The sequence below is a fragment of the Carya illinoinensis genome, chromosome 3, assembly GCF_018687715.1.
Source record: "Carya illinoinensis cultivar Pawnee chromosome 3, C.illinoinensisPawnee_v1, whole genome shotgun sequence".
NCBI classification, from domain to species: Eukaryota; Viridiplantae; Streptophyta; class Magnoliopsida; order Fagales; family Juglandaceae; genus Carya; species Carya illinoinensis.
In genome coordinates, this window is record NC_056754.1 from 52,935,556 (window position 1) to 52,948,965 (window position 13,410).

The 13,410-nt window shown below is 33.5% G+C and overlaps 1 protein-coding gene across 1 annotated transcript; it reads left to right on the forward strand.

Moving 5' to 3' along the window:
• The first annotated feature begins 11,487 nt into the window (after nt 1–11,487).
• On the forward strand, nt 11,488–13,410 carry LOC122304954 (protein FAR1-RELATED SEQUENCE 5-like). Its single transcript, XM_043117216.1, has one exon. It carries the CDS (start codon nt 11,488–11,490, stop codon nt 13,408–13,410), a length of 1,923 nt encoding a protein of 640 aa, XP_042973150.1.

A 13,410-nucleotide genomic window follows, 5' to 3' on the forward strand; every position in this document is an offset into this window, starting at 1 on the left:
ATGGTTAGAAATTAACCAAAACATAAATTTAGCCAAGAATATCCACACTTTGGCTTGTTTGAATATCTCTTTGCATAAAATTTCATATCTTTGAAACTAACATCAAATATCTTCAAAATAATAATATAAAATGTATATAAGATACTTAGGATCCTCCAATAAAATTATTAAAGTCATTAGAATAGGTTTAGACCACCAAAGAGTTAAACTTTCTCAAAACAGAAACTGTTTTTCTTCTTCCAGTTTCTAAGTTTCTAAATCTAAGTAAATCTTTCATCAAAACCTTTAATCATGCAAAAATCCTCAACCAATAGTCACATATACATGTTAACAATACTCCATAAAAATTTCGGACCAATATCTATCCATTAGCTTGGTCAAAAACTCCAAACTATAACATATTCTCCAGTTTATCTCCCAGAATGACCTTTCTATAGTTTATACAATATTTGACTGACCAAATGATCTTCAAATGGGGCAAATAAGATATCCATGTAAACTAGACTAAAAAAGGAACAACTTATATGAAGGAGACTTTATGATAAAACACTTACAACAGCTTCGAAATGGGCGTGCAAAAGACCTCCTAAAAGCTGTCCGAGAGAGAGTGTTTGATAATCTTTTATTGGAAGGTGTAATTAGATAATTTCGTGGGGAGAGGTGGCTGGAGATAATTATGGATGAGATATGGAAGAAATGAGGCTGGAGTTGAGAGTTGAGTGTAGTTTTCTCCTACCCAAAATATCTATAAAAGATTATCTCATAATATTTTATCTAATAATATCTATAAAAATCAACTCAAAATATTTTTACCCAATAATATTCATGAAAATTACCTCAAGATATTTCTTTTTATCCAATAATATCTACAGTTTTAAACAGACGTTTTGACCGAAAATATGAAAAAATGTTATTGCGCCATAAGACTTTAAATAACCCTCCGAGTCTAATGGCACAAACCATAATACATTTTGACACTTCTAACTATCTCCAATAATCAAAAACACACTTCTGATACCATAGTAAATAATAACACTAACTATGTAATTAGACAAAAACCTATATGATTAATGGATTCGTGAAAACTTATGGGGTTTTCACGAGGTTCTTAAAGTTAATAGAAATTTCACAATTAAATTTCTAGCGGGCTGTTACAATAAACATGATATTAGACTTATTTAACGAGGTACTTCCCGAAAGGTCTGTTTTGCCGAAGAACTTCTATGAAGCGGAACAGTTGAGAAAGGGATTAGGGTTTGAGTACAAGTCCATACATGCATGCAATAATGATTGTGTTTTATTTTGGAATGAGAACGAGGAGAAACAAGCATGTCTTGTATGCGAAGAGTCGAGGTGGAATGGTAAAAAAAGCATGCCGGTTAAGGTGTTGCGATATTTCTCATTGAGACCTTGGTTACAAAGATTATATATGTGTAAGAAAACAGCTCATGATATAAAGTGGCATAAGGAGAAAAGAGTTAATAATTACGCATTTATGAGGCACCAAACTGACTCACTTGCATGGCAATTTTTCGATAATCAATATCCAGAATTTGGGATAGAAGTTCGGAACGTGCACCTAAGACTCACAACCGATGGATTCAACCCTTTTGGGAATATGAGTACAAGTTATAGCACTTGGCCTGTAGTATTGATTCCGTACAATTTTCCACCATGGAGGTGCCCAACTTTTTGTGAACTTTACTTATCTCCTACCCGAGATCACCTGGGAATGATATTGACGTATATATGCAGCCGTTGATTGAAGAGCTAAAAGCGTTATGCAGAACAGGCGTCAGAACTTATAATGCATCTATGTCGACATCTTTTCAAATGCATGCTGTGGTAATGTAGATGATAAATGACTTTCCAGCATATGAGAATCTTTCCGGCTTGAGTGTTAAAGGGAAGTTAGCGTGTCCCATGTGTAATAAAGAAATTACTAGTGAGTGGTTAAAATATTCGTAAAAGTTGTATTTCATGGGTTATCGACGTTATCTACCAGCAAATAATGCACAGAGAACAGAATGTGCTAAGTTTGATGGGCGTGTAGAGGATAGAATTGAGTCAAATGAGTTGTCTGGGGAAGAGATGCTGGAACAATTGGTACATGTTAGAGTGAACAATTTTGGCAAAGGTCAAGGAAAGAACAAGAGAAAACGAGGCGTAGCAGAATTGAATTGGACAAAGCGTAGATATTTTTTTTTTTACTTGCCGTATTGGTCGTCCTGCATGTTGCGACATAGTTTGGATGTAATGCCCATAGAGAAGAATATTTGTGATAATATACTGGGTACATTGATGAGCATTAATAAAAACCCAAAAGATACGATTAAGACGAGAAAAGATCTTGAAAGAATGAGAATTAAATATAATTTGTATTTACGAGTGGAAGGTGATAGGGTGGTCATGCTGCATGCATGTTCTACGATAACAAGGGAGGAAAAAATTGACTTCTGCAAATAGTTGTAAGGTATAGTTGCCAGATGGTTATGCTTCAACTATCAGTAGATACGTGAGCCCTAATGACTGAAAAATTGGTGGACTGAAAAGTCATGATTGTCACATATTTTTGCAGAAGTTATTACCAGTGAGAATTCGTGGGAAGCTGACATCTAATGTATGTGTCGCCATAATCGAACTCTGTATGTTTTTTACGGATTTGTGTACTCAGGTAGTAAATCGAGATATGTTGTAGAAACTGGAAGAAGACATTGCTACTATACTATGTAAATACGAGCAGATCTTTCCACCATCATTTTTTGATGTCATGGTTCATTTAGTAATACATTTACCCCAGGAGGTACTATTGGGTGGACCGGTCCAGTTCCGTTAGATGTATCCAGTTGAAAGATATTTGGGTTGACTGAAGTGCACTGTTGGGAATAAAGCCAGAGCTGAGGGTTCAATAGCAGAGACCTATATACGCAATGAATGATTAACATTTTGCTCTTTATATTTTCGTGGTGTTGAGACACGATTTAATCGTCAAAAGCAAAATACTGATCTTGCTGCTCCACCTCCTCGTGAGCTATCAGTATTTTCTCAAAATGTACGACCTTTGGGTGCACAAACGGGTTACGATTTAATTGATATAGAGTTGGGTAAAGTTCGGCGGTAGGTACTAAATAATTGTCGAGAGATTGATCACTATCTCAGGTATGTCGTTGTAAAAGGTTCAAATAATTCTAGTTTCAAAAGTTTAACTATAACTTTTATTCTAAAAAATAATATGATTTTGCACTTATATACAGTGAGCGCATGGACAAACTTAAGACGGAAGGCGTAGAAAATATAGAGACAAGACATAAGGAATAATTTTCTGGATGGTTTGAACAATGTGTATAAACTAAACTCTATATAATATGTTAGATTTTGAAAGTTTTTACTCTAGGTAATATTTAATAAATATACATTATTTCAATTGTTAGATTTTGGAACAATGTGCTCGTGATTCCAGATCAGTCTCTCCTGAATTGTATGTATTGGCCCGTGGTCCCTTAAATAGAGCACTTCAATACACTGCATACACTGTTCGAGGTTATAGATTCTATATTCTGGACCGTGAACGTAATATAAAAACTCAAAATTGTGGTGTGTTGGTCGAGGAGAGTCATGGAACAGATGATATTGATTATTATGGTGTTATTTGTGATATTATCGGATTGAAATATCTGGGTGGGTCTATAACATATGTCTTTAAATGTAATTGGTGGGATCTAGGCAGTGGTCGGGTTTTGATAGATAGGAATAATCATTTTACGAGTGTCAATACTGCATCTAAATGGTACAAAGATGATCCATTCATATTGGCTTGTCAAGCTACTCAAATCTATTAATTGATTGATCCAATGAAAAGCGCTGATGAAGATAGTGGAGAGATAACTTGGCGAGTCATACAAAAATTTATCCCCCAAAATATATATGAAGCAGGAATAAGTGTAGATTATGATAATAGTGGAGATGAAGATGACACTCCGATTGTAGAGGTTTACATGGAAGATGGAGAGGGTATTAACTTGTTTGTTGAACTCGGTGCACTCGAGTTGCTCCCCTTGTGTAGAGATGACGTCTCACTTGTTCGTATTAAATAATCATTCAATTCAAGAAAGTGAGGAGGAAGAAGAAGAGTCAGAATAAGAAGACAAAGAAGAATCCAGGGAGGAAGTGGATAAGGAGGACGAAGAAGAGGTTGATGATAACGATGAAGATGTTATAGAGGGAGATTCTGAAATAAGCATGGAAAATACATTCGAATATGAGACTAAAAGTACTAAAAACTTTATTCATATAGGTGACTATATAATTTCATACTAAAATTAATTTATTCTAATTAATTAATTAATTAATTTATATAATCATTTTCAAGTGCCTCCTTCACCAAGTCAAAATCTCGAACCCATTGAGGACTTCCCACCTGAGGAATCCATTCCTGAAGATGAAGTTAACACTACATGAAACGATGCACAGTCGACACCTACCAGTAAAGAAATCTAGTTGATAATTAATTATATAATTAATACTTTTGTCTCAATAATTATATAACTATAAAAATGTATAATTATTATATTATTATCTATTAGTTGATGCATCCGTTCGTCGCGGTTGTGGCTATAAATGTGGCATCTCACTTGAGAAAAACTGAAGACACGGAAAATTGAAGATTACCATTCCTAATAATTCCACTAGGGGAGTGGATAATAGTGTAGCAGCGCTTTCCTCTTATATTGGCACAGTAGTCCGAACTTATACTCCATTAATTTTATGTGCACTCCTGGCGAGATGTTCCAAATGAGATTAAGGAGCACATTCGAAGTCTTGTGCTGGTGGGTTTAATTTGAGAGTTCATTTTTTTTTTTTGCCTAGATTAGTATATCATATTTTTGACGTAATTAATTTATAATTAGAATGAATTCGACCTCGACTTTGGTCGTAACGAGAATTTGAGAACTGTGAATGAGTAAATGACTACACTATTCCAACATCACAAGGGACGATATCATGACCACTTCAAGAAATTTAAGACGTTTGAAGAGGCTGCACAGTCCCATTTCCAGCAGATGAAGTTAGACGATTGGAGAAAGTGTTGTAATCTTTTCGTATCTCCAGAATATCAGGTATTCTAGATTTATTTTCTTTAATTATTTACATTTATATTTGTTGTTTATATTATATATATATTGCAATTAACATTCTTAATTAATTTTGTAGCACTTAAATTTTATAATGCACAAAATAGATATGCTCTGACTATCTACTATCGTGCTAGTTCAAGATCATTCCATCATATTGCTGAAAAAATGGTAATTAATAAATTATATAATTCATTTATTTTCCTACTATTATTTTATATAAGTATTAACACTATCTTTTAAAAATTGCTAATGCCATTTTTTTAGAAACGTGATGATCTTGAAAACTTTTCTTTCGTTTATGTCTATGTTGTTGCTCACACTAATAAGTGTAGTGAGTGGATGGATCTTGCTGCTGCAAATAATTATGTAAGAGGTGATCCTTTTGTTAAATAAATTATACAACATGTGAATAATTTATTTTTTATTTGTATTTCTTTTAATACGTTACTTATTGTGTGTTTTGATCTTTCAAATAGTATGGAAAAATGATGGAATCCTCCCCTAGTGACATAGACATTTTCACGCAGGTGCTCGGGCCTAACTCTAGTAGGGCAAGAGGTTTGGAACGATCTTTCAAACATTCCAGGTCACCCTTCTCAATCTCATCGACTTCACAAATTAATAATCTTACTAAAGATTTAGAAGCTGAATGATGCTAGAGCCTAGAATGAGTGTATGAGGTCCAGACAAAAAGAGTTGGAATCATTCTTAGAGCGACAGTCTCATTTAGAGATGCATTTGTAGGACCAACAAAGAGACTAAGAAGAAATAATATGCAGTAGGGTCCAAGAGCAAGTGCAGTAGGAAATAATGCTACAAATGGAGCGTGTTATGTCATTGCAACAGAATTACGGTGGACGAAAAAAGAAAAAGAAATGAATTTTATCAGTATATTATATTTTTAATATCTAATTTGAAAACAGTTGCAAACATTGTTAGTTGTGAAATATGTTATGTAATATGATACAATTGGTATGTTTTTTAATTGGATGAATTTAGTATTTCTGATATGTACGTTCAAATGTAAATAAAATACGTTTGAACAGTATTTCACATTCGAACTCATGTTCAAACGTAATTACACAAAATTATAACAAAATGTTCAAACGTTCTCACCGTCAAATGAACATAACGTTCAAATGTTTAAACGTTTAACGTTTCAAACCTCCGAACGTACTTCTTGCGATTGAACTCTACTTTGTTAACATTCGAATGAACGTCCGAACGTTATGATACATATGTTTGGACATTGATCCATTTACGTTGGAATCTAAATTTGAATGTAAATATGATACGCTCAAACTATAATCAACAAACGTTATCTTCTGTCATTCGGATGTCATTTGACCTGGTTTACGTTTGAACATAAAATCTAACGTTCGAACGTTATTTTCTGTGATAGATTTCAACTGTCATAGAAAAAGGAAACATTCGAATGTTATATCAAACGGCACACCGCCAACCTTTACTAAAAATATTTTTAGCGACGGTTGTATAGTAAACTGTCAGTAAATGTATTATATGATGCACATTACGTGACGGTCGTGAAGACCATCATAAAATATATTTTGTGACATTTTGATTACTTTTTGTGATAGTTTTCTCTACCACTAAATATCATTTTTTGTTGTAGCGTGAGGCTTTCATGCCTGAAAAAATATTGTATGTATATACTTTTTATATATGATGATAATGATATCATGTTATTATCAATGATCTTAACAATGTTCTTATCAATGTTCTTATCAATTTGCTTATCAATATTCTTATCAATCATGACCTTAGAATAAGACTGATCAAGAAAAAGTTGGCTGATTTAATCAAATTGCAGGCTGCTACTTGTTTTCTTTCGTCAACTTGGTTCCACTAGCATTGATAGTGTCAGTGATCCACTAGCTTCTAACCGACCATCACAGTATTTTAATGTTTAACAAAGTATATTAATATATCATATTCAAATAAAGTTGTGAATTAGGTCGGAAATTGATAAGTTATTCTAATCAACGAACGACGTGTAATTGAGGATCAGGGACAATAACTAGTGGGGGATACAAATTAGAATTTTCCTACGTATAAGTAAAGTCGCGTACTAATCTGCGTACTAATGTTTATTTTTTCATATTCAAAATTTAAATTAATAATATTTTTAATAAAATTTATTTTTTAACCAATTACATTAGATTGATTTACATATTAATACATAGTTATGCTTGTAATTAAAGTTTTCTTAAAAATTATGGGAACTGAAGTACTATAACTAAAGTACCCTTTGATTCTGTTTTCGTACCCCTAGACATTTTAGAATTCGCAACTTTTTCCTAGCTGAGGAATCTATAAGTAGACTATATAAAGAATCGACCAGGAAGCTATACTGCACATAGACATGGTACTCCTTCAACAAGCTGCTTGAGAAATCGAAATAATCCTTCTGGCTGTAGAGTATTATTATTCCAAATTATGTTCTTTTGGACAGAATCTCTGTGCAATGCTGTGAAGGTGGGGATCGTTGCGTTATTAATTTTTACAACCATGCCTCATCAGCTTGAGGCTGCAAGGCCGCTGCATGACATCGTGAAGTTATCGCCTGTTGCAACAAAGGTGTCATTATTCCGGCTAGTTCGAGCAGGTCGGTTTCGAGCGTATTCTGAACCTAATCCTTGCACTTACATCCCCAAACCCGGTGATCATGATGGACATTGCAACAAGTGATGCCCATACCGAGAAATGGAGCCTTAACCGTGGTGAATGGTGATCATGTAATTATTAAGTTGTGACGTCCGACGCGATGCCTCTTATAATATTATTGATGTTACTAGGCTTAATTTTAATCTTGATTCTTTACTATGTTGGGGATTATATTAAGTGTTCTAATTATAACCTGTAATTTATTTTGCTAACTCATTGAATAAATGGTGTCCACTAATTCTTTTTTTTTTAATAAAAAAGGCCACAGATTTTTTCCAAAAAATTCCTTTACTACCATTAATTACTAATTTACTCCCTGCAAAATTCTACTCGCAGTAAAATTCTCCAAATTTATCTTGAAAACATGGTAGTTGTGGGGAAGTTTTTATCAACCGACTTATTACTAACTTCCGTGAAATTTCAATCTTGACCGACTCGATCAAATATATATATATATGAGGACTGATATATACACCAACCACTAATTCATAATTTATGTACAACTTCATAATAAATAATATTATTTGAATTTTAAAATCTAAAAGATTAAAGCAATAGTAAAAAATAATTTTAAAAAATAATTTTTTATTAAATAGTTGTCAAAAAATTGTAAATCATTGGTTGGTTTATCATTATACTATATCTTCTATATATAAAAAGTGTGTATGAAACGGAAAATCTTGTTTTAACGGTTTTTCTTGTTTTTCCGTTAAAATTAACACCGTTTGTTTTAATGGTTTGGCATATAAAATGAAGACATAAATGTTGAGAGAGATAGCATTTAATGTTGTTATATGATTTATTAATCTCAATAATTATAATACTTAATAGTTTATATAATAATAAGTAATTAAAGATTAGTTATTATATTTTTCTCTTTCTCCTTAACATATACACTGTATTAGGTGCATAAGACATAAATCCCTAAGTATAATATACGTGTATTATACGTTTCATTAACTCAGATTATTGAGTATTTCAAATTTAAAAATCTCATATAATATATAATATAAGTGTGTTTAATCAAAGTGTTTTTTTTCCTCATGGTAGTAGGACGTAGCTTCCGTTAAGTCATATTCCATACATGGGCTTGCTATGATAGGCACGTGACAAAGGCCGTGATCCTTGAGCTAATTAAGAAAGAGTAAATTCAGCCAACAATTTCAAAATATATTTTATGATTTATATATATGCTATATATAGAAAATATTATACCACAAATTTTATAAAAAGATTATGTTTTAACTTTATGTTGTCCCTGATCGACTCAACCAACAGCAAAATAAGAATTTCAATGTTGTCTCTGTTGATTGTCTACAGGATGACATAAATTGATAAATTATAATACAAACATCAAACGATACATATTTTGAACTACCGTTTGTATTAAACTTTTATTAAATTTTTCGTATACATCTTTGCTAAAATTATAAATGTTATAAACATGTATTGAATTATGTGATACTTTGAACTAATTTATTTATTTTCTCCAATATGCCTTAAATTATTAAGTGACATCAATAATTTCTATAAAATATATATTATTTTTTAGAAATAATTATTTCATAAAATTAGACAAACGTACTTTGTACGTTACTCTCACCTAGTATTAATATAAAGGAATATCGGGAGTCCTCTTGTGTAGGACAAGCTACCAGTAAGAGCATTAATTTCCATTCCATTTCTATAAAATTATCTATAATTTAATTAAAAATTATATTTCTTAAATTTTTTTTCTACATTTTACTTATTTTTAAAAAATCTCATTTATATCATTCTCTATCTTTTCTCTATTCTATTAAAATAATATTTCTCTATTATTTATTTATTACTTTTTTCTCCCACTTGCATTAATTTACAAGGTTAACTATTCAATATTTTTTCTTATATTTTAAACTATTACTCTAGTGAATATTTTAAACAAAAATTTAAATTATTTTTTTGCGGTTATGATAATATTTTTAAAATTAGTTTTTTTATATTTTCGTAGTTATTTAAATTATTTTTAAAATTATAATAAATATGAATATGAGAAAAAATATAGATAATTGGAAGAAGAATTAGTTTAATTGAAATGAATAAAATATTAATAAAGATAGTAATTTAGAGGATGAATAGTAATTCTTATATGTAGGAAATTACTGTTTATAGAGAAGACTTCAATTAAAACTGTAAACTGATCCTTAAAAGAAAAAGAAAATTATAGGACATCGAATAGAATGTTATAAATAAGTCAAGTGTCAATTGGCGAGTTATTGTGTCAAAAGAAAATTTTATACAATATATTATTATTTTACTTACATCTATAAAGATATAACATATTTAATATTATTAAATAATTATTTATTACATATTTTTTTATTATTAAATAATAACAAATACATCACATCAAATATAATGAAATATAAATAAAATAATTATACAGTGTAGAGTAAAAAATGCAAGAGAAAATCTTTAAACCGGTGGCTCCTATAAGTGGTGTTTATCGGAAACCAATGGTGAGCTGACACGTAGGCGATGGAACTTGTCAGGAATGAAGCCGCGCTGCAGGGGATCACTCTCGCCCTGCCCCATCTGTGTGTCAAGTTTCTCTCACCCGTACCCTGTGTTTGGAATTTCTCTCACCTCCCATCTGTGTTTCAAAGTTTAGCTCACCTGTCGGTCTCGGTCTCGGTTTCGAGTTTCTCACCCCCCATCTGTGCTACTTGGTCTCGGTGTTACTCGGTCGGCTCGGTGCTACTCGGTCTCGGTCTCTCTCGGTCTCTCTCTTCCGAGTATTCCAGCGACCTCCAATCGGTCGGGTTTCGGCTTGCAGGCGAGTTTCGGCGACCCCAAATCGGTGCTGCTGCTGCTGTCCAGTGGTTCACGTTGACTGCAAAATCTTCACGCGTTCGGCTACCGCTGCTGCTGTCCAGTTCACGAAGACTCCCACTCCCACTCCAGTGAGTTATTTTCTGGTTTTAGGAATTTGGTTTTAGGAATCTGGTTTTAGGATTTTTTAATCCCTAATTTGTAATGTTCCAGTAATAACAAAGTGTTCCATAATTTGTTCCAGGATATTTTTCAAGGACTTCGAACAGCTCTAAACGATGAAATGACGAAGTAACAGTGAAAATCATGGTAAAATCTGTCGGCACAACCTCATTTGGACTGGTTTTTTGTTTGGTTACAGCTTGTGGTTTTTTTAGTGACTGGTTTTTTGTTTGGTTACATTGTTTTATGTTGGGATGAAGAATTTTGGGTGGAGTTCGGATAGTGATGATGTTGAGATACTAACGAGTAGAAATTTTCCTACTGAGGAAGAAACTGTGGAAGAGCAATGTGATGTGAATTTGGAAGATGGAGATGGAGATAATGTGGAAGATGGAGAAGACGGAGAAGACGGAGATGGAGTCAATTTAATTTCCACTTCTAGTAGTGGACTTTTTGAACCATTCATTGGGAAGGAGTTTGATGAAGTTGAGGACGCCCAAGCATTTTATAAAGCGTATGCAAGAAAGAAAGGTTTTGCAATGAGGACTAACCATACGCAATTATCAAGAGGGGAAAAAAATTAATTGGAGTACACTATGTTTGTACAAGAGAAGGATTTAGGCGTGAAAGTCTCAAACAAAAAGAAAGAAAAAATCTGGAACTTGCTGAAACAAAGATTGGGTGTAAGGCTACGATGTGTATAAAAAAGAATGGTGAAAGGTGGATAGTATATAAGTTCGTGCCTGAACACAACCATGAGCTACTCACACCGAGGTCTACTAGCTTACTCCGTGGCCATAGAGGAGTTACACGTGTGCAAAAAAACCTCATTCTCACTTTGAATGAATCTGGTGTACCGACGAGAAAGATAATGTCAGTATTGAGTAAAGAAGCTGGTGGTGATTTTAAAATTGGTTGTATTGGAAAGGACGTCGAAAATTATTCGGGAAATAAAAGAAGAAAATTCTTTGAAGAGGGAGATGCACAAAGGTTGTATGTATACTTTCTTGAACGACAATGTAAAGAACCTGGGTTTGTCTACTCTATGCAGGTTGATGAAAATGGGAGTATGGGCAGTTGCTTTTGGGCAGATGCAAGATCAAGGTCTGCATATCAATACTTCGGAGATGTTGTCACTTTTGATGCGACGTACCTAACAAATGTTTATAAGATGCCATTTGTGTCATTCTCAGGAGTTAATCATCATCACCAAACCATAATGTTTGGTTGTGCGTTGTTAGTCAATGAGACAGCTGAATCCTATATATGGTTACTGAGAACATGGCAGGAAGCTATGCTTGGGCGTGCCCCTTCAACCATAATTACTGATGACGACAAAGCCATGGCCAAGGCTATTGCAGTGGTACTCCCAAATACAAATCATCGGCTGTGCTTGTGGCATATTTTACAAAAATTTCCAGAATATTTGGCACATGTTTATAACAAATATCTAGACTTTCAAAAAGAGTTTCATCATTGTATCCATGATACTATTACACCTGAAGAATTTGAGGATGAATGGGTTTCAATACTGGTGAAGTATGATCTAGCATGTAATGATTGGATGCAAAATCTTTACAATCGACGGGAGAAGTGGGTTCCGGCTTACTTGCGAACCACATTTTGTGCAGGTATGTCAACCACACAAAGGAGTGAGAGTATGAATAAATTTTTCAAGGATTATGTGCGATCGAGCACGATGGTGAGTGACTTCGTTCATCAGTACGAGAAAGCCTTAAGTGCACGGTACTTTAAGGAGAAAGAGAAGGATGTGAGAACGAAATCGTCTAACCCGGTTTTGAGAACATGTTGGAAAATTGAAGAAGAGGCGGCCAAAGTGTATACAAGGAAGTCTTTCAATATATTTCAAGAAGAGCTATTCAATTGTCAACGGTACAAAATGACAAAAGTTCAGCAAGATGAAGAATCCAAGATGTATGAGGTGGCACCTAACGGTAAAGATGATCGGATTTATTATGTGACTTTGGATAGTAGACAAACCCAGGCAATATGTACCTGTCATAAGTTTGAGTTTCTTGGAATTCTTTGTAGGCATATCTTATGTGTCTTCATGAAGAAATCAAACTTAGATATGTTGCCACATCACTATGTTCTAGAGCGATGGACCATCAATGCTAAGAGCAGAGCTATCCTTGAAATACCAAATTCCGAGGGCCCTTTTCCAACACAAGAAGATCCAATATTGCGAAAAAACCATTTGATGATGCAGTTTTACGATATTGCCGCACTTGGCTCACAATCAAGGTTTAAAATGAACCACTTATCTCTTGCCTTGGATAAGGTACACAAGGAATTGCTTTCGATAGAAGATATTGGAGAACAAAATTTAGAAGCTGGAGATATGTCACGTGTAGATTCCCCTATGATAAGATCACAAGTAATATCAAATTTTTCCCAAATTTTACAAGATCCTCAACGGGTGCCGACGAAAGGAAGACCAAAATCTTTGAGATCAAAGAACCCGAGAGAGACTCAATCAGTGAAGAAACAGCGATGTGGCATTTGCAAGGTTGATGGCCATACGAGGAACAACTGCCCTTCGTTGGGGTATGGTACTTTTCTTGGCATTTTTTCTAGTCTTTCAATCTATTACTGA

Excerpts from the sequence above, each read along its gene's own strand:
- LOC122304954 (XM_043117216.1), top strand. The coding sequence starts at position 11,488 with ATGTGTATAAAAAAGAATGGTGAAAGGTGGATAGTATATAAGTTCGTG.